The sequence below is a fragment of the Mya arenaria genome, chromosome 1 (assembly GCF_026914265.1).
Source record: "Mya arenaria isolate MELC-2E11 chromosome 1, ASM2691426v1".
In the NCBI taxonomy this organism is placed as follows: Eukaryota; Metazoa; Mollusca; class Bivalvia; order Myida; family Myidae; genus Mya; species Mya arenaria.
The window spans coordinates 9,545,181-9,567,647 of record NC_069122.1 but is presented as its reverse complement, the minus strand read 5'-3'; the positions used below and the strand labels follow the sequence as shown (position 1 = coordinate 9,567,647).

Here is a 22,467-nt window from a genome sequence, read left to right as displayed (position 1 = left end):
AGAGTAAACCGAACTGTCGTATATAGGTTATAGTGACGGTGTTTAAATAGAAGCATCCTTCTTTAGGAGAACACCAAACTATCGTATATTGATTATAGTGACGGTGTTTAAATAGAAGCATCCTGCATTAAGAGTAAACCGAACTGTCGTATATAGATTATAGTGACGATGTTTAACTAGAAGCATCCTGCATTAAGAGTAAACCGAACTATCGTATATAGATTATAGTGACGGTGTTTAACTAGAAGCATCCTGCATTAAGAGTAAACCGAACTATCGTATATAGGTTATAGTGACGGTGTTTAACTAGAAGCATCCTGCATTAAGAGTAAACCGAACTATCGTATATAGATTATAGTGACGATGTTTAACTAGAAGCATCCTGCATTAAGAGTAAACCGAACTGTCGTATATAGGTTAAAAGGACGGTGTTGAAATAGAAGCAATGTGCATTAAAAGTACACCGAACTATCGTATAAAGGTTTTAGTGACTGCGTTTTAAAAAGAAGCACTTTTCATTTTAATGACACCGATCTGGCGTATTGAGGTTATGCTGATGATGTTTTATACTAGACACAATGTGCAATCAGAGTATATCGAACTATCGTTTATAGGTCCAACATGAACTTTACCTGAGTATTTGCCATCGAAATAATAGACAGGAGTCAGTCACTACAAACTAATCTCAATTCATGAACATTATGATCACCCCTCGTAGTGATTTTAACCTTGTTATTTAATCCTGTTAACTGACTACTTTGATTATCAATTGGAATGTTTTTCTCAACAATATGGGAACAATGGCTAATAAATAACCCGTTTCTTACCGTACACACAGGGGAGAAAACTCTGCTTGGTGTTTGTACCTATGTACGAGATAGTTTATTTAACTTGGAAAAATGAGTATTTCATAATGCTAGAAAAAGTTCGTTTAGAAAACATTAGTCTATAAATGAACCATTTTAGACCAATATTAACGTCGATTTCCTTATATTAGGTGAGGACTTGTCCAGTATTGTTACACGTGTCTCAACGTATGCGCAATTACCAGGTTTTCATTTGTGGCAGGTAACCCATTTTTCCGCTATATGACGTTTTGTTCGAACTTCAATCGTTTACGAAGATTGTGCCGTCATGTGTACGTAGTTATTGATTGTTTTTCTTCGTTGCAGCATGTTTTCTACATCTGATTGTATGTATTTGGCGGATAACAGACAGTTAACTGCAGTAGCATATATAAGTGTGTTATTCGCAAAATGTCTGTAACAATTATTATCATCATCAGATATTCGATTCAGGGAAATGTTTATAATGATATTTGAAAATGGGATATAAAATATTAAAGCTTCGTAAGTTCGTAAGTTTGTGTCGCAATGAACAATTAAATCGTTTCAAGCTTCACTAATAACAAATTTATGTTGAAAACCATAAAAATATTCAATTTTCAGTTTTGTTAATAACGTTGTAAAAAACGTTTTTCGATGGAATACATACATGTTTGCTATACTTCCAAATATCTATGAACATATTTTGTTTTCTCTATTTTGACTTCTGATAACCTTTATAATTGTTACAAGCCTATTATTGTTTAGAACATAAAGGCCCAAAATAAGAAATGTTTAGTAGATGACCCTATACATGTGAGAGATTACCTAATGTATGTAATCAAGATTTGATAAAATGACAAAAACGCTATTAATCAATGTATGGTTTATTCTCCAATTTACTTTTAATCAGGTATGTAATACAGTATAACACAAAGCAAACCCAGGAGTAATACTGTGTAATTTATACCTAAACAAACATTTAATCGGAGCACCTCGGCCATTTTCCGTCGAAACTACTTCGGGTGTATATGGACTGTTAACAATGTCTGAATTCTTTACATTTAACTACGATGCACGTAGATCGCGTAGTAATTTCAATTTTGCAGATAACCATAGAAACTGTACTCTCCAGAATTTTAATGAAATAATGCTCTTCACTTGGAATCAATTTGAATTTAGTAATGAAAGGTACACGTTCAAGCACTACAATTAATTAATATAATTATCATCAATTTTACGCTTATACACCGGCACACATCCGAGGTTTGGCGTATGGCCGAGATGTTCCGATTTAACAACCATTATGTGTTGTTGTTGTTTTTTACAAAATACCAATATTCTTCAGTTATTGATCTAAATATAGGTAACTGTATTTAACGTAAACAGTTTGGAGTTAACAGTTAACTCAAATCAGTAACAATTATATAACAATATTACACTGTGTAATATTTTGTAAGAAAATATGAATGTTATATATTAATGGTATGATGTTTAAATATTCTTATACCTTTTTGATGGATTTAAGGACAAATACATATGGTATAGTCATGGTCTAGTGGTGAAGATCAGAGAATGCTTTATACAATTCAATCGCCTTAACCTTCCTGCCAATATATTGTTCTTAGATAAAAAAAAAATAATGTTGTTCAATAAAATGTCCAATATTCTATTAGCCGACCGACGAACGCAGATACACTGGCAGGAAAGGATAAGCACGTGTCTCAAATAGTTTACAGATAGTTATTTTCATTGGTTGGCAAACAAATGAGTAAAACATGTGTGACGTCATAACGAGTTGCACAAAATATCATACAGAAATCTGCACGTTTTAATGATATATAAAATACCGTTTTAGTTATACCAATGAATTTGTCTATGTTATTCTACTAAACAAGTCCGACAAAAAAATCCTTCAAAAACACTTTGATGTATAATAAGTATTATAAAACGGGAGACTTGAATCATTTCATATTTTTATCGACCAAAGCCTCCGTAATTGTCCTTCAAACAGTACATCTGAAGCTCCCGGATCTGGCACTGGTTCTGACAACATTCACAAACAATGCCGGAGTTGAATAGTCCACCACGCTTGTCGTTAAAGAAGCTGACAGCGTCGTTCTTGCTCATGACGACGTCCGAAAGCGGTTGGATGGTGTTTTGGGCACTTGTTTTGTATAAGGCGTAGAAATCCTTTGCACTCATATCTGTGAAAGAGAATAATTTTTAAATTTTAGCATGAATTAAAAAATGGATTCCATTACTACATTAACTGTAGTTTTAAGATCTTTAGAAGACGTTACACAGTACTGTGGAACAATACTGTATTGAAGGCAGTCATGTGGTAATGCATCTACATACTTACTGCCAAATAAAGGCTCATAAATGAAACACATTTTTTGAATAATGATCACCATAATGAATGCCTAGTTCTATGTTTATAATGAAAATCTTATATGCACTGTACGCATTACTAACAAATACATCCAAAATATATCATTTCGATTTTAGCCTAAATTAAAAAAAAATCTGAACTTAAATGGAAACTAGGAAGATTTGAATGTGATATTCGTATTTTTGTGATATGTCATACATCTATTTTCCATGGCATGTACATCGTTGCTGATATTGTTTTGTTTCAAAGAAGTCGGTTGACCTTAAGCTAGTGGCGGGCGAGAGGATAAAATGGTACTTTACTGTACCCTTTTTTCTATTAATTGAAAACATAAAACCTGTAAATAATAGTTCACAGAGAACGAATATGGTTGCTATTAAAATAAAACGATAACAATACTTGTTTCATTCTAGACAAGCATGCATGATAAATGACTATGTTACAATGAACAAACCAGGGCGCTGTGGAGCGAACGCCAACGTTTGTCTGTTGTTTTGCGGTCGAAGGGGGGCACAACTCAAGACTTAAAAAGGCCAGAGTCTTGAGCCTTGTTCTACATAAGCTTTTAGTCTTATGTAACATGTATATCAAGTTTTATTGCAATATCTTTTTATTGCAAAGTTTCAAAAGACTTATCGACGAAGTTTACGCCAATGTGGACAACGAGACCAAAGCAAAACAAAAACAGTTGAGGTTATTGATATCTTACCTAGAAAATCTGGTGGCATTTGTTGAAGAGATCGTTTAATAAAGCTCTTTCTTTGAGCGAAACCGAATCTGCAAAGAGCGTCTAACGCTTCATCCAAGTGTGAGCCACAGATACCCTTAAATTGTAAAACAAAATAACAACATAAAAATGCAAATAGGTCAGGTTATATGTACAACTAAAAATAAAAAGAATAGTTTTGGTTGATCTAGACTTTTCATCTTCAGCGCAACACTATCTGCATCTAAGAGCACTACTTTATTTTGGTCGGTCTACTAGAGTACATTTTAAAAGAGCTCTAAAAATTAACAAGTATCAAGAAATCACATAATAAGACCCAGCGTTGTAGCGAAGTACATGATCAGTTTTTGCAGCCACCACATAACACTTAACGCCAGTTGGAAGTAGTAATACTAATATAAAGTCATTTCGGACGAGAGATCCTTCGATGTACAAATTACGAAAACAATAATTTTGTTTGAATTAGAGTATTCTTTGACTTCAATGTAAGATACTACACTTCCAATGCCCTTAGCGCTGAGATGCTATTCTGCAAGAAGTCATTTTGAAAGAAAACGAAATACGAGAAAATAAATAAATGCACTCTGGTCCACTTTCGGGTTGGTTGTTTACTGCCGCCATTTAGGACGTCACTCTAGCTGTAATAAAAAAATATGTAAATGTTTACGGAAGCACGGAATGCTGATTGATATGTTCTACTGTGTGTGTTACACTTTGTATACCGTAACAACGGCTCATAAATCTTATTACATCCCGGAGGGGGAGTCGCCCCCAACACTAAAATCGTCGAAGATCAATATAGGAGAAAAAAGTATTAAAACACGCCCAACATGCACCATTTTGGGCTAGAACTTGCTAAAGTTTTCTTGGGGGAGTATCCCCAAACATCCATGCCAACCAAATAGATTTCGGGTCTGAGGGAGGGGCGCAAGTCAAAAGGTTACGCACATAAGTTACGCTCCCTCTGACGTCGAATTCTGGAACTGCCCTTGACATGATCCCGAAGGATCGTAAAGGAAAGGATAATAATAACGATCACTGAGAATGAGGCTCGTATCATTAAAACTGTATTTTTTCTCCATCATGACCACAGCAGTGAGTTTCCTTCGGTTCCTCTAGTTCCCTCCCTATCATTATACCACACTCTTGCGTAAACATTATGCCAACAAGAATGATAAATTAATTGTTGTAATCTTGTCTCGCAATCGTTGTACAAACGTATTTTTATACCAGATGTGTTGGCACTCATACGACATATAAAATAGCAATTATGTCATGGGGTTGTTACACGCTGCATCTCCATTACATTTATTCATTCTATGCAAACAAGGTGGATAACAAATGCTATATTTTCTGCGACCAATCACGAAAGTTACGTCTATAAATAACCAAAGCAGATTAATGACAGGCTCCATAGGCCATGAATAAATAAAAGTTTATCAGGCACGTTTTAAAAAAGGGAGCGCGGAAATATGTTTAATTTCTTTTTTTGATGTCGAAACTGAAGCCTCAATAATGAATTTTAACAGAATTATTGATCTATCTTATAGATCAACGTGGTTCGACTGTACCAATAATATGTTTTTTGTTATCAAAGGCATCGAAGAATGTCAATATAACAAGCTAACAAAAATACTTACACCCGAGTGTGGTTTATCATGCACCGTGCATCGTCTCGTAATTCCTTTAGAGATCACAAACACGACGCAGTGAGACCAAACGAAAATATACACTGCCCCCAAAACTATGTTGCCCATCATGCTACGTGCGCTGGAAAAAAATGGTGAAAATATTAATTTTAAACTCATTTATTTCACCTATTGATTGTAATGACGGCGTCCGTTCTGTTCGATCAGATGAATTTTAAACTGCCATGAAATATAATTGTTATGAAATGTAGACTATATAAGAACGGTCAAAAACGAATGAAATCAGTTACAAATAGTTCTAATACAAAATAAGATTATTTCTAATTGTTTAATCACAAATAACACAAGCTCAGTGGGTCAATTTGAAATTACTTAAAAAGTTCCAAGTCTTTAATTTTAATATAAATCTATTTGTAAGCCATTTTCCTGGATGGAAATAAGTATTTCCGTTTCTTCTCTTGAGATGACAGGAGAGAGTGTGTGTATACCACGTGATAAATTACGTCATATATGCTACGTCGGAAGGCTTAAAATAAAGACTAAAATCAAATATAACTTTTCCTTTACCACACTATTGTAAATAAAACAAAGGGCAGTCTATGCCACTTTAAAGAGCCCCACCTTCGTTTTATTACCGAAGTTTGATAAGGTGATTAGTTTCATCAAACACTTCTCCAAAATTGTTTCCAAAATAATGTTTTGACAGTGCTCCGTCAGACGGCCGTATTGTAAAAAGGTTTGTCGAAGTGTTTTAAGAAACTAAACCCTCAATCAAACTCTGATAAAAGACAGGAGGTATGGCTCTGTAAGCGGCGTAGACTGCGCTATGTTTCATTAAAAATGGTAAAGAAATAGTGAAGTAATCTTTGTTTTAAGTCTTCATTAGAAGCAAAATATTTCCTTCCCAAGTAACATTTATGACGCAATGTATCACGTAGTATACACACACTGGAGAATGTGTCTCGGGTTAGTCTCGAACACTCACTCTCTTGAACGACTTTACGACCAGATCTCTCCTGACTTAAAGAACAGATGTAAGCTCGCCTAAAGAGCTATTTTCTACTTTTTATCAAGTTAAAAAAAACATTCGTTTATAATATTCCATATCGAGAGATCACTCGTTTTAAAGATGCACTCTTACTCGCAAATAAGATTTACCACAATTAATACAATTGTTTTAATATACTAAAAAGGATAAATCATTGTCGAAAACAATGGTTCTTATAAAGGATACCGAGTTTAATTTGAAAGAAAGGTGCTTAAAACAAGGTATTTCTACATTATGAGACTATAGTAGATCACAGTAAATCTTTAAGCCCTCACTAAACATTTAGTAATTTTGCGTTTTCAGCTATAAAATACACGTATACAATCTTGTTATCAGTAATTAATTATTTCCATAAATGCATAATTTAGTTAGTAGTTAAGATTTATCACTCAAAATTCATAATTTATATACATGTGTATATATTGATTTCGAATAAGAGTGTCACGCCCTAATATATTTATCGTAAAATTATCATTTCCAAATAACTAATATTTTAAACCATTGGACGACTTTTGAACGTCATATAATAATGCAACTGTTTCAAAACTTACCGCTATGTTGCCTTATTGATAGAGCCAGATAATAAATTTATTTCCTTGTGTATTTTAGACAATCTATTTTAGAGAACATTGGCTTTGTGATAATATCTTGTTGACATACACGGTCTAGTCAGCAGATGGCATAGCTGCCTTATATAAGAAGTTAAACTATTCTCAAAATACATATAAGTGGCCTTCTATCGATTTCCGTGACTCCAGCTTTGTGATTAATTAGCCACAGATTAAGGTTGTTCAAACAATGTACATCCAGGGTCTTGATTAGACCATGCTAAATTGTGTATTTTTTATCCTTATCCGAATAATAGGCCGTGCTTAATTTTGCTTTTGTTTTACTGTATCCGGCTTGTAGGCCATACAAAATTGTATTTATTGTGTTTTTGTGTGTCGTTGTCCGGGTTGTAGGCTGTGCTTAATTGTGTTTAAGTGTATCGTTGTCCGGGTTGTAGGCTGTGCTTAATTGTGTTTAAGTGTATCGTTGTCCGGATTTTAGGCCACGCTAAGTTTAGCGTTTGTGTTTCTTCCTTGAATGCCATGCTAAATTGTTTGTTTTTGTATCGTTATCCGAGTTAAAGGTTTTGGGCAATAAAAACAGTATCCAAAATGTTCTTGAACTTAAAATTTATAAGCACTGCTTCTGGTTTCATACACATGAACAGAAGACAGCTGACCCCGAGAGATTTCATGAAGATAGGAAGGGCACTTTTTAAAAAATAAATCATGATATGAAATATTTTATAATATGTGCCTTTCCTAACTTCATGAACATTTCATAAAAGTGTTTTCTGTCATGGAAATGAAACCAGAAGTATTGCTCATTTTTATGTAAGAAAATAACCAAAACACTTCATTAAAATACTTTTTTTTTCAAAACTGCACACAATCTTAGAAATATCTGCCAGGATTAATTAAGGAGAAAACATCAAGAAGGAAGTCAAGAATCACTTATTGGGTTTGTGTAAATTATATAAGGTAGTATTAGGAGTATTTCGGTTTAGTCAAACATTAAACTATTTCATTATAAGGCAGATTGTTTAAATTATCTTTACAAATGGTATGCAATTTTAAATGTTTTTGCCATTTATATTGTATTTCTAATTATAAGATGAAATTAATGTTTTTATGCGTTTTATTGTACACAAGTCTTTGACTTTATGGTCTATCCAGCATATATACATACTTTTAGAAGACGATGCCAAAGGCAATTACAGAAAATTAGAGTCGGTGCAAATGTAGGATTAGGATAGGTCGGAAACCGGAAACAAATTTGTTATTGGTCAAGTGCAAAACTGTAGGATAGGTCGGAAACCGGAAACAAATTTGTTATTGGTCAAGTGCAAAACTGTAGGATGGGTCGGAAACCGGAAACAAATTTGTTAATGGTCAAGTGCAAAACTGTAGGATAGGTCGGAAACCTGAAAAAAATATGTTATTGGTCAAGTGCAAAACTGTAGGATAGGTCGGAAACCGGAAACAAAGTTGTTATTGGTCAGGTGCAAAACTGTAGGATAGGTCGGAAACCGGAAACAAATATGTGATGGGTCGGTTGAAAAACAAAACCTAAGGATAGGTAGTTAAACCTGAAACAGTTTTTTATTGGCAGTGTGCCAAACTTCAGAGTAGGACGGGAAACCAGAGTATATCTGTGGATCAGGTGCAAGCATAAATGGTAGCTCAGGAGACCAGAAGCAAACGTTTATTTTTGTAATGCCTTAGACGGCTTAGTAATGACTGTTTTGACTTATGTATGACCGCAGACAGTGTAATGAAGACCTGATATACCGAATGAACCCGGCTGTACTCGGTTTTAAGTCCAAGGAGTGTTATATCATTAATATTGATGTATTTCCGTATATCCAAACTACAGTTTTCCTTCTATTTTGACTCCGAATGCTTCGAAATATTCATGTCAAGAGTTCAGATAAAGGTAACGTTTCCACAAAAATTTTGTTTAAGGTCAAATAGTATAAAATTGACATGAAGATATGAACACACATAATTTAAATCGGTACGTAAAGTGCGAATGTATTTTAGAAAGAGTATATGTCTTATTTAATTATTTTTAATTACATTGCCATGTCCAACTTACTAATTAAGAGAACCAAAATATCGCAAAAATATCTCTCAATCTCAAATCATTTAAGCACATGAGGGCATAGCTTGCCTCCAACTAACTAATTCAGAGACCCAAAATATCTCAACCATTCTTAAGTCATCTCTAAATCTCAATTTATTCAACCATGACAGCAAAGCATGACTCAAAAGATGTTTTACTTATTTGGATAAAAGCATTCTCTCAAATAACGAGTTCATTTTTATGTCAATATTCAAAAGAAACCATTTATAGAGCAAAGAGTATTATTGAGTTATTACTAAAAAAAAATGTGTTAAACTCCTATAAATTACCAATAAAAATGGTATTATACAGACATTCAATTGGTATATCGTTTTGTATTTTGTATTCATGGTTTCGTTTTTTGGTAGATACTTAAGGGCCCGCTATAAGGGTTTTATCCAACGAGGGTCTGTATTTTAATGACGCTTTCTTTGGCCAAAATGTTACTTTGATGTAAGTTTGTAGAACGATACATAGCTGAAATTCCTTACCCTGATTAACGTTTGACTGATACAATTCATTTTTAGTTTCAAAACATGATTCATATAGAATTTAACAGTCAATTATTTCAAGATTTATAACTTCAAATGTTACCATATCAACGTTTGATAATAAAGCGCTCAACAGGGGTCGTATTCAATAATCAACATAATTATATTGAACTTTAAGATTAGAAACTTAGTGTTTTGATTGGCCTGTATATTTAGCTGACCAATTGGCTGAATGAAATCACTGAGGCATGTCTATTAAAGCGCTCAACAGGGGTCGTATTCAATAAGCAACATAGATTGAACTTGAAGATTAGAAACTAAGTGTTTTGATTGGCCTGTATATTAAGCTGACCGATTGGCTGAATGGATTCCATGAGGCATTTCTAAGGATGAGGATAAGATCTGTTTTGAATACGGGTCCAGAGCAAAGATAGTATGGGAAACGTAACCGCTAGACATTTTTTTCGAAATTCGAAATCAAATTAGGACCAAGCGTAATAAACTATAGAAAGTAATAGGCTATAAAACGTGTATCTTTTCAGGGGCGTAGCTGGGACTATTGAATGCATAGGCCCATTAGCTAGAGCGTAAGGGGCATGCAGATCCGTGTTTTTTGTTATTGATGCAAAATGTCAGTTTTGGCGTATATCTAAAGTCTTTCAAGTCATCAAAATAATCTTTATTATGCACATAACTACGTTCGATCGTCTTACAAAAGAATGGACTGTACTAACTTTAGTAAAATACGCTCAGTTACCCTAGAACGTTACCGAATATAATAATAGCACTAAGCGCTTATTTTAAGTTTTTATTTCAGATTTAGATGTTTCATTTGTTTCATTTTTGGAAACGAAACTACGCCAGTGTGTTGGATAACGTTAAACTTATACTGTAACTTAAAAAAGAACTGCGCTGTCTTTTAATATGACGAACATTTTAGCATTACCCTCAAAGATTTCATACTAGTGATTGACAAAGTCAGAGGAAATTAAGAGTATAATTCATCTCGCAGACGAGTGCTATTTCACTATTGTTTGACATCTTCACCCACTTAAACAGGATATTACTTCTCTAAATTGGCTATTGAAAAACCTCATCATCATGGAACTAATCAAAATTATGTTTATGCAGCACAGAAACAAACCAGTAGAATTCCTTGTTTGTTGTTTCTCTTTTTGACATTAATAAATCTGCATCGCCAAGCTTGATTAAAGAATCTTCAAAAAAATATTAATAACACCAGTATGGGTTTACGCATTTGTTATACTTAGAGGATATAATTTGATGAATGGATTGATGATTTGTAAGGATGCAGACGATGTCATTGTAGAACCATTTCCAAAGAAAACAGTTACACAATCAGGCATCCTATTTTGTAAGTGGTATGTCTGTATTGTTTCTCTCGTTTAATATCTGTTGGGACTTGACATTTAACCCCTTAACAGGGTCACCGTAAATGATTTTACATTTGGTCTTTCTAGTGTAGTTTTCATTGTATAATGCTTACTGATAAATGTATTTATCATCAAAATTAATCATGTTAAATCCGGTAGTGGTTTTTTTTTTATAGGGGAGTGTAGATTAAGTCGAATCCCTTTAGCTCGAACTCTCAGGGACCGGCGAAAATACCTCGAGCGTTGGAAAACTCGAGCCAAGCGGAAATTCTTACTTTCGGTATAAAGAAATCGGTCCTTTACATCCAATTCGAGCCAAGAAAGTATTCGAACTAGAACTCCGAGGGGAATTCGTGCAAAGCAAGAATGCTTTCCTTCAGAGTACAGAAATCGGTCTTTTAAATCTTGTTTGAGCGAACGGGGAAATCGAGCAAAGCGAGTTCGAGCCAACGGTATTCGATTGTATAAATGTTTTGCCTTCTTATAAGATACACACTTATTGGCAAACCTTTATTGTGTTTCTACGTTTATTCAATTTAGGGGTTAGATATTTTATGTTTGGCATAAATAAAATGAAATCGAATGGCAAATAAGTTCTAATTACAGTTAAACAATGAAACTTCATGGACAGATTGTCAGCTTTTCGTGTTTATTTATATTTGACCGACGAAAATGACAAAATTAGCAAAATGCCAAAAATCTCATTTTAAGCGGGCAGAATATTGATCGAATTCCCATTTTGCACATTGAGTTAAAGGCATTACAAATCAAAGAGAGCTGATAGTGTTAGCTGGGTCCTGTTATATATATTATTTTACAATAATTTAGTCGGTAATCTTACGCCGCTTAAAAGCCCCTTTTAAGCCTTCTATAAGAGACCCCCCCCCCCCCTCTAAAAATGTGTATAGTACACATTTTTTGTGTTTTGTTCTTCATCTTTATTGCCTTGTGCTGTCTATCAGACCTCCGATCTGAGTATCCTGTTGTGCAGTTCAAGTTTTATTATAGAAATAGTCAACCCTTTATGGCCCTGAGCCAATAAAGAAATTAACAGGAGATTGACCCCTACTGTGACACCAGTACGTTTAACAGGGTGTGCATCCCCTGTTAAACCCAGGGAATCATCATGCCAAACATTCCTTAAACTATGCCTTTCAGAGTGCTTGTTGACGTCAATAGCGTTACGAGCAGAACCTACGATACTTTTACTGAAACGCAGTTTACGCCCAAAACGGAATTATGCATCTTTAGGATTGCAATCTCTATCGAAAGGGACTTGCTGAGTTTATATTTCAGCTTATAATGTTTAAATTATTACCTCTATAGAGAATTTAATTTACATGTTTCAAGCAAGAAAATCGGCTTTAACAATCCTTAAATGTTGTGCCTTTCGCGGAGAACAAGTTTCAGACATGTGTGAAGTATCTTATACTTCTAATGATATTGTAAATATATAGGAATATGCCATTTACTTAATAATACAATGAAAACCTCAGGGACAAGCCCAGGCCCCAATATCACAAAATACTTAAAGGCCTAGTTTACGGAATGTTTGGCATGATAATCCGCTGCTGTGTATCTCCTGTTTAATGCAATGGTGTCACAGTAGGAGCCAATTTCCTGTGTTTTCGTATATTGACTCAGTGCCATTTAGGGTCCATTTCTATAATTAAACTTCCACTGCACGGGATACTCAGATCGAAGATCTGATAAGAGAGATCAAGGCAAGTAGATTAAGATCAATAAACAGAGGTTGTGAACTGTACCCAGTTTTTTTTTTTTTGTTGTTGTTTTTTTTTGTTGGTTTTTTTTTTTTTTTTTTTTTTTGGGGGGGGGGGGTCACTTATAGAAGGCTTAAACTAAGCCTTTAAGTCAAATGTCAATCTCAGTCTCATATCATATTACTACATAGCATCAAAAGTTCCTGAAAACAAAATATATTTTTACACATTTTAAAACCAGAACTGCGCCTTCTTTTAATATATGTATTAATATGTGTTGTTTTGATCAAGAAGCTCAAAACCTACGCGCACACGGAAGCTTAACAAAAGTACAAAACCGCAGGGCTTGAAGTGCATTAAAGTAGGAACAATGTACAGTTAACTGGCAAATAAACATCAATAATTGTATACCTTTGTCTAGGCACAACACATTATTATCTAAGGAAACACAAAGAACCTGATGTTATCGATGACGGTATTGTAAACATAGTTATTAGCCGAAGCTTACGTCGATCAATATGATCTGGTGCTGTTGTACTAAGCACACAACAAAACAGTTCTTATTAAGCGCGCCGTTTGCGTACTATTTTAAATTATATGTCTGAATGTGAACGTTTTTTGAAAACATTATATGGTACACATTGTTTGCGTTCTAATTATAGTTTGTCCAATCGAATGACGGTATATTTCAAATATACCGTATATATAATTTGGTATTTCAGCAGTCAGCACTCTATTTGGATTTTAATAAGGTGATTCGTTAGATTTAAACAGGGTCTGGGATAGTAGACAAAACGTAATCTTGAACACTCAACAGTGTTCATAAAAAGCCAAAGTAGTATTTTTGGTGGGGCTCGAAGCACTCGGCTTTTAGTGATTTATTGCCGCTGCGAGTTTTTGGACAAAACAATGAGCATGCTTTAAAGAAAATGAGCATACTTAAAAGAAAATGAGCATACTTAAAAGTTCTCTGTGATTCGAAAATTAGTTAAGCAGGCAAGAACCGAGTTTTTTTCTGTGTTTAATGCACTATCAATCCAGGTCTGTGGGAGTTGCGTAGCGCGCAACCGGCGCGCGTGCATTTGAAAGTATCCGAATTAAATTGTGCGACTATATCGCCAAACGAATGCATATAACCCCCCTCCCCCCCCAAAAAAAAAAATAAATACAAAAATAAAAAATAAAATAAAATAATAATAATAAATAAATAAATATTATTTTAAACAATTATAACCCAAAATGTCCTTTAATAAGAACTCACAGATCATCCATATCACATTTTTAGCAAATGATTATATGTTCAGGAGGGAAATTAAGCCCCCTCTATCTTCCACGTTTATTGTGGTCTGAGGATTCAATACTTCAGCTGGTCTTCATTACTAACGTCCCTACGGCAATATATCATAAGAACAGAGATTCAGTAAAATTAATCACCATTCGGTCATTTATTATTTCATTTGTTGGGATCCGATGAGAAATGCTTCTAATAAATATACATGATCAAAATTGGCGTTAAATTGGAATCCACGAAAACCGTTAAAAAACGATTTCGTTAATATGTGTGTGCATTCACCCTCTTAAACGCAAAGCAGGTGTGGCTTTATCAATGTTTTATTGCTATAATTGTTTTGATCATGTCTGTATGAAACACACACAAAAGAAGTTCTTTGTAGTCTGTAGTATTTGCACTACGTTTATAAACGACCGATCGGGTTTATCATTTTTTTTTCATAATTCTTTGGATCATGTCTGTATGAAACACACACAAAAGAAGTTCTTTGTAGTCTGTAGTATTTGCACTACGTTAATAAACGACCATCGCCTTAATCTACATCAGGACAATAACCCGGTGGCCTGTTTTAATGTTGTATTGTGATATTGGCATGCTAACAATACTCGTAGACTTAAGTTCTAGTTTAAGTGTTCAGTCATTGGAGTCATGCATACAAAGGGAAAATACAAGCAGGAACAGGAATTTCTTGGAAGTTTTAGGTAGCTTTAAGAAATTAATTATCTTAAGAGGAAATATGGTGACAATATATATCTTCCATTCATCGTTTTTATAATATTAATTTCATTCCAGCTGCCTTTCAAGAAAAGATTGCGTGTGGAATGATCATAATAATGATATTGTTCTAAATAAAACCATGGGCATTTATAAAAGTTTTTGAAGTTTTAAACACCGAGTTTAACAGCCTGTTTTTCTTCGTTGTATTATAATCTAATCGAAAGTACAGGTGCAAACTCAGTAACCTACCATTTAGCCACAATCCTGCCAATAGTCAAAACAAATACAATGAAACAAACACATAGCTATAAACAGCAAACGTGTAATTGGTTTAAATCTATTTCGGCGTCGGTGTCTGGCCGTAAATGTCTCCTCTCGGCAAGTTTACATAAATCCCGGTATGCCTCGCTTTTTACACTACATTTTACGACAATGCTGTCATCAAGAGACTACTTTACAGTAGTACGACGGAAGTGGCATTTAAGACAGTATAATAACAACATCTCTGAAGTTGAACCCATTTGATCCAATTCTGCGAGTGCATTTGTAATTATGAAACACACATTTCGTCATTTTAACGTGGCATTTGTTCTTGACGGATGCATCTACCTAATTTTAACTGGCATTCCATTTTAACGTACCACGTTGAGTGTATTTGAAGTGCGTTCAACTGTACAAAATATTTGTAAATATGTTACCATAGTAGCATGATCATATAAGTGAGGTTAAGAGGTCATAAATATTTCGATCATGTTTTTCTGTGAATATTTAATTATGTAAAGTATACACAAAAGGATGGCCATGGCAATATTGATTAACGTTATTTAATTACATGTATAGCCTATTAAGATATATTTATACTTCTTGTGGTTCAATTGTGTGTATTTCATTAGACCTTGCGGTCAATGATAACTCGTGAACGTGCAAGCACTTATTTTCAACGTTGTCCGTTGCTAATGCAGAAAGGACAGCATGCGGTAAAGACAGTGGTGGGGTTAAAGGAAGTCCGGGTGCGATACATTAGATCATTTTGAAGAGACCCCTTTGTTCTTTTACGTACTCGGTGTAAACCATAGATATTCGGGGTATAACTTTATTGTATTAAACCAATATTTAACCCACGACGTCTTGTTCCGTAGACGGACGCCTTAACCACTAGGCCACGATTCTCGATTAATCAAGATTTTTCGAAGTGCTTTCGAAGTGCTGCATCTATGAAAGTCACCCCTATGCATAAATTGCTCGTATGGTTCTAAATAAAGAAATCCGCATATTGTTTGAAAACAGGTTTGTGTCTACAGTGTCATTTCATGTCTAGAAAATACAAAAAAAAAACACTCAGAAATAGGCTAATTATTATAAAACATATTATGTATCAAATTATTCGTTATCCTGTCATTCGCCAGAAGCAATATTTCCGAAGTCATTGATACCTGCTGCATTTCACATCACAAATTGCGTTTCGATTTACCGCGAATTAGTCCAAAAAGCAAATATGTTGTAGATGAAGCAAAATATGTGTAAAATAGTTCTAACATAACGTAACAATCGTTACCAAAACCATGTTTTGATTTAAACACAATATGGCTATTGGTCAATACTCATTGATAAAGATATAATGATGCATAGTAAGTCTGTCTTTCTTTTTCGTGACGTTCTAATTTTTTGTCATAAAGAGTGTGCCTTCGTTCAACTTTGTGCAATAACTATTTTCCCTTAAGAAATTCCTTTCTTTATTGCATTATAAGTCTTGATACTAGTTTTAAGCTCTGTATTAAGTTCTATAGCTCTTTACACTCGTTATGTAGATTTTTATATTCGGTTCTTTAGCTCTTTATTGGGATCTATGGCACTTTTAACTCGTTTTTTAGCTCTTTATGGTATTTTAGCACTTTGAACTCGTTGTTTAGCTCTTTATTGGGTTCTATAGCACTTTTAACTCGTTGTTTAGCTCTTTATTGGGTTCTATAGCACCTCTAACTCGTTGTTTAGCTCTTTATTGGGTTCTATAGCACTTCTAACTCGTTGTTTAGCTCTTTATTGGGTTCTATAGCACTTCTAACTCGTTGTTTAGCTCTTTATTGGGTTCTATAGCACTTCTAACTCGTTGTTTAGCTCTTTATTGGGTTCTATAGCACTTCTAACTCGTTGTTTAGCTCTTTATTGGGTTCTATAGCACTTCTAACTCGTTGTTTAGCTCTTTATTGGGTTCTATAGCTCTTTTAACTCGTTGCTTAGCTCTTTATTGGGTTCTATAGCACTTCTAACTCGTTGCTTAGCTCTTTATTGGGTTCTATAGCACTTTTAACTCGTTGTTTAGCTCTTTATTGGGTTCTATAGCACTTTTAACTCGTTGTTTAGCTCTTTATTGGGTTCTATAGCACTTTTAACTCGTTGTTTAGCTCTTTATTGGGTTCTATAGCACTTTTAACTCGTTGTTTAGCTCTTTATTGGGTTCTATAGCATCTTAAACACGTTGTTTAGCTCTTTATTGAGTTCTATAGCACTTTTAACTCGTTGTTTAGCTCTTTATTGGGATCTATAGCATCTTAAACACGTTGTTTAGCTCTTTATTGAGTTTTATAGCACCTTAAACTCGTTTGTTTTAATTCTCGTTCGATAGCTCATCTAACTCTTTGATCATAAATAATACGTGCACTTTTTGTTTGTATTCAATTTAAGTAAATACCAGCTTCCGTAATAAAGGCACATACGCTTATTTATAATAATATCTTTAAAAAAAACTGTGCGACGGAAAATGTATGTAGTTTCATTATCAAGTGTTAGTCAATTTATTTCGTACCATTACATACAGAAAATGTAGTATTTCCTTTCTTAAATAGAACGGAGCTGGACTTTTTTAAAACGTTTTTTTATTTTTAGATCTTCCTTCAAACAAACTAGCTAAGACAGGAATTATCTATGTTTATTTTTAGATCTTCCTTCAAACAAACTAGCTAAGACAGGAATTATCAATGTTTATTTTTAGATCTTCCTTCAAACAAACTAGCTAAGACAGGAATTATCTATGTTTATTTTTAGATCTTTCTTCAAACAAACTTGTTAAGACAGGAATTATCTATGTTTATTTTTAGATCTTTCTTCAAACAAACTTGTTAAGACAGGAATTATCTATGTTTAGATGCATTTACTACTTATTGCTTACAGTACATGAAGTATCTACATTTAAAAATAAAACGGAGATGGACTTTTCAAAATGTATTTTATTTATCGCTTATTTGGATTGTTTCTTTCATCTGAAGCACTGGTTATGTTTTTAAATGTACACTATAGCACCAATTATTTGTACTTAATTATATTTATAGAAGTATGTGCACTTAAGTGTCTTTAAGGTTTCCGATCAATAATCTGATGTTTTCTATTCATGGTTACAACATATTTAATATAGTATAGCGGTTATTTGTATTGCAAAAAGATAATAGAAACATACATTTCAAAATAATATAAGAAATACGCGTTTTCCGCCTTCAAATATTGCAGAATAGGTCGACTTACCACCGATTTTAGTTGAAATATTGAGCTAGTAAAAGGACTCCTACAACTTTATGTACAATGTGTGTTAATGTATAATGTGTGTTTATGTATAATGTGTGTTTATGTACAATGTGTGTTAATGTATAATGTGTGTTTATGTATAATGTGTGTTTATGTACAATGTGTGTTTATGTATAATGTGTGTTTATGTACAATGTGTGTTAATGTATAATGTGTGTTTATGTATAATGTGTGTTTATGTATAAAGTGTGTTTATGTACAATGTGTGTTTATGTATAATGTGTGTTTATGTATAAAGTGTGTTTATGTACAATGTGTGTTTATGTACAATGTGTGTTTATGTATAATGTGTGTTTATGTATAATGTGTGTTTATGTACAATGTGTGTTTATGTATAATGTGTGTTTATGTACAATGTGTGTTAATGTATAATGTGTGTTTATGTACAATGTGTGTTTATGTATAAAGTGTGTTTATGTATAATGTGTGTTTATGTACAATGTGTGTTAATGTATAATGTGTGTTTATGTATAATGTGTGTTTATGTACAATGTGTGTTTATGTATAAAGTGTGTTTATGTATAATGTGTGTTTATGTACAATGTGTGTTTATGTATAATGTGTGTTTATGTATAATGTGTGTTTATGTACAATGTGTGTTTATGTATAAAGTGTGTTTATGTATAATGTGTGTTTATGTACAATGTGTGTTTATGTATAACGTGTATCATTTATTATGCACAATTATATGGTCGAACCCCGTTGGCTCAAATTCCCAGGGACCGGCAAAAATACCTCGAGCATTGGAAAATTCGACCCAAGCGGAAATGCTTACATTGCGTTGAAAGAATTCGGTCCTTTAATTCCACTTCGAGCCAACAAGGAAATCGAGCCAAGCGAGTTCGAGCCAACGGGTTTCGGCTGTAGTATCATTTATTATACACAAATGTCAACAGCAAGCAAATACCGTCCAAATAATACTAAACGAAAATGATACCAAAATTGTATTGGGTCACCATTCATCAACAATTAACGTTAAGGTTATTGGAACTATCAAATAACTAGCTTTCTGTGGGTCGTATTAACTAACTTCAAATTATCAGGCATTGTCGTTCTTCTTCGAACTTAATTATAACACCAGCTTTACAATGTGCATGCAAGCATATATTCATAATATCTCCGGTGAACTCTGGTAGGCCTCATTCATTAGCATACAAATTGACTTCATCGATATATTTCGTCCGTTAACCATTCACATAACATCAACAAAGATTTGCAAAACAATAATAAGAGGTTAATTATTTCTCGCCAATATGCGATAATCTCCCGTAGAAGTCAATGATGGCTTGAGGGCCATTTTGGATTCGAGTAAAATCATCGCATAAAGGCGAAAATTAACCAATCATTCACGGATTTAAAACGTTTCTGATTTCTTTTCTTTCAGTTTGTTTCAAGATAATGCTTATTCCTAACTAATATAACTTTAAACACTTATCAGTTTGTTGGTAGATATAGACATTTTTTATTAAAGAAACTTAGCTTTAGGCGTACATTTACGTCATGTAGATTTGAAACAATATCAAATACATCGTTTCTATTTACCAGGAATATATCTGCTTTAAATTTATTCTCCAGCAAAATATCAGTTTTTGTAATTTCATTTAACTGACCCGTTCAATCTGTTTTAAAGTTTCCGTGTTAAATATCCGAATTCTCCAGTCCGGATTTCGGTTGACTTAAATGAAGAGTTAAATAATGAAATCGAGGAATCATGTAAATCTGTATAATAACATAAACCTTCTTTGAATTGATGAAATTACAGAGTAAGCATATTTTTTTGTTATCTAAAATGTCGCTCACAGAAAACGAGTAAAAATATCAGTCGATATCCGTCTGGCGCTCGCTGACTTCATTATGTAAACATGACATTAAAACATCACCGTATAGAACCAGATTACTTTCATCCACGCTTGTTTCCCTTGGACTTTTGATATGTCTATTCGATTCTGAATTTTACAATTATTTACACCCTATTTTTTCGCTGATAGTCTAAAAGGAATAATGCAATATCAGGCTTGCTGCGATTTACTTGTAACCAAGTGCATTTGTCCAATCAAGTTTCAAGTTTATTCAGTAAACTCATGTCATACATGCATGACACAATTAGCATTGCAGTGAACATATTATACAAATAAAGAGGCTTAGAAAAATTAACTTTAACCCTAATATGATAATTAACATAAAGAAGAGTACATTATATTCTAAAGTTAACTTTGCTAATGATATATTTCATTAATTTACATAACCATAATATAATCTGGATTAAATTTCATAACACTTTAAAGGACAATATATTTGAGGTTCTAAAATTAAAACTCACACATTATGGAACACGTCGGCCGAAAGACCATAAAACAGCCAAAACTGAACATTTGTGTTACTGAATTCAGTAACATACGGTTAAAATGATAATAATTCGTTTTAACCATACAAACGCGTAAAGTGTCCTCTTTCTGATACAGCCCTTGCAAACGTTACATATCAGTGTGATTATTAAATGCTCATTACATTCAGACACTAATCAGATTTATCTATATTCATGTAACGTAAACAGTTAAAAAAATAAACAAAGATATTTATTGTTTCTTGTACAACACAAACTTCAACATTATGTTTAAAGCTTAAATCAACTCTCTAAACTGTTTTAGTTCCAATGAAAAGTAATTGGAATAGCTGAATTTGAATTATTTTACAAAGTGTTATAAATCTGAAAATTGTAAGTTTAAGTGATGAAATTTGTCATAATACAATGTTGTTTTAGCAAAATAATGAAGTATAGAGTTAACATATGTAATAATGTTATTGTTATTTGATATATAACAGTATCTGGACGGGCATTGGGAAGTACGTACGGACGGACGCATAGACAGGGACAGAGTGATTCTTGTAAGGCACAAGCATATTTTTGCAGAGCCCTTATAACTACTGTTTTGTTTAAATTGTGTAACCCATATTTGTAAGTAATAACAATTTAGTTTCTATAACATTATGTGCTTAAAATAAAAATAATAACAAAATATTTGTTTGTTTAAGTTAGAACATTTGTTAAAATGAATCGCTTATAATTAAAGTTTCATAAATCAAATGAGTATATTCTCATACTAAGGTAATTGTTAGTGAATACAATTAAGTTTCTTTTGCAAAAGATGCTTCAAAAATGTGAGTTTAAGTTGGAACAATTTGTTAAAGTGAATAGATTATAATTCAAGTTTCATATATAAAATTAGTGTATCCACATATTAAACTTTTGTGTATAAGATGTTTTATTTGGAACCTCTTTTTAAATGCGTTAAGTATACTTAGTTTAAATCAGTATAATATAACATAGCATTAGTATTATGTCGAGTATCAACACACAACTAGCTCTCAACAGAACACAAGCAAACATTGTACACACAAAAGACCCACCTTTTCATGATAACTGTCATCGACCTCATCCGAGCACCAAACAAAATCAACAAAGAGACATCACAGTCGTTTACAGCCGGTTATAAAGCTTTTCAGCCAAGTAAAGTCTGGTCCTAGAATACAATGTCGTCCTTATATCCGCGCTCGAGAAAACACCAGTCGCATAGTACGTGACAAAAACGGATATCGGTCTCCTGGCCGTTCACAATGTGTGTTCCAACATGATAATGGTATTTAGTGCGGTTACCTGTTCTGACAATTACCATTGGTAGTTACTTTTATGAAATTAATCATAATTGGTTACTATTTGTGTGAAATTAATCAACATTGGTTGTTATGTATGTGAAATACATGAATTTAATCGAAGTATATTTCATCTCAAGTACACGAAAAGCAAATATTTCGCTCGTAGTAAAACATGGCTTTTGGTGCTCACTCGGTGAAAATATATAGATGACATTTGCTGATTCCAGTGTAAGATCGTATTTAAGTTCACGAATGTCATAGAAAAACATATGACAAAACCTAGAATAAAAATATAGATTTTCTATGG

The 22,467-nt window shown here is 33.4% G+C and overlaps 1 protein-coding gene across 1 annotated transcript; it reads right to left on the bottom strand.

The window, feature by feature from the left end:
* Positions 1-1,695: 1,695 nt before the first annotated feature.
* Positions 1,696-22,008, bottom strand: LOC128239625 (molluscan insulin-related peptide 1-like). The gene is made up of 4 exons (XM_052956170.1): positions 21,915-22,008; positions 5,587-5,716; positions 3,929-4,043; positions 1,696-3,031 (listed from the first exon to the last, which is right to left on the bottom strand). Exons 1-4 carry the CDS (start codon positions 21,941-21,943, stop codon positions 2,802-2,804), a joined length of 504 nt encoding a protein of 167 aa, XP_052812130.1. The 5' UTR covers positions 21,944-22,008; the 3' UTR covers positions 1,696-2,801.
* Between the last annotated feature and the right edge of the window lie 459 nt (positions 22,009-22,467).

Bases quoted from the DNA above. Each gene is read 5' to 3' on its own strand.
- LOC128239625 (XM_052956170.1), bottom strand. From the start codon at position 21,943: ATGAGGTCGATGACAGTTATCATGAAAAG. The intron at 5,717-21,914 runs GTGGGTCTTTTG...ATTTTTTTCCAG, and splicing joins ATGACAGTTATCATGAAAAG to CGCACGTAGCATGATGGGCA. The intron at 4,044-5,586 runs GTAAGTATTTTT...TTACAATTTAAG, and splicing joins ATGATAAACCACACTCGGGT to GGTATCTGTGGCTCACACTT.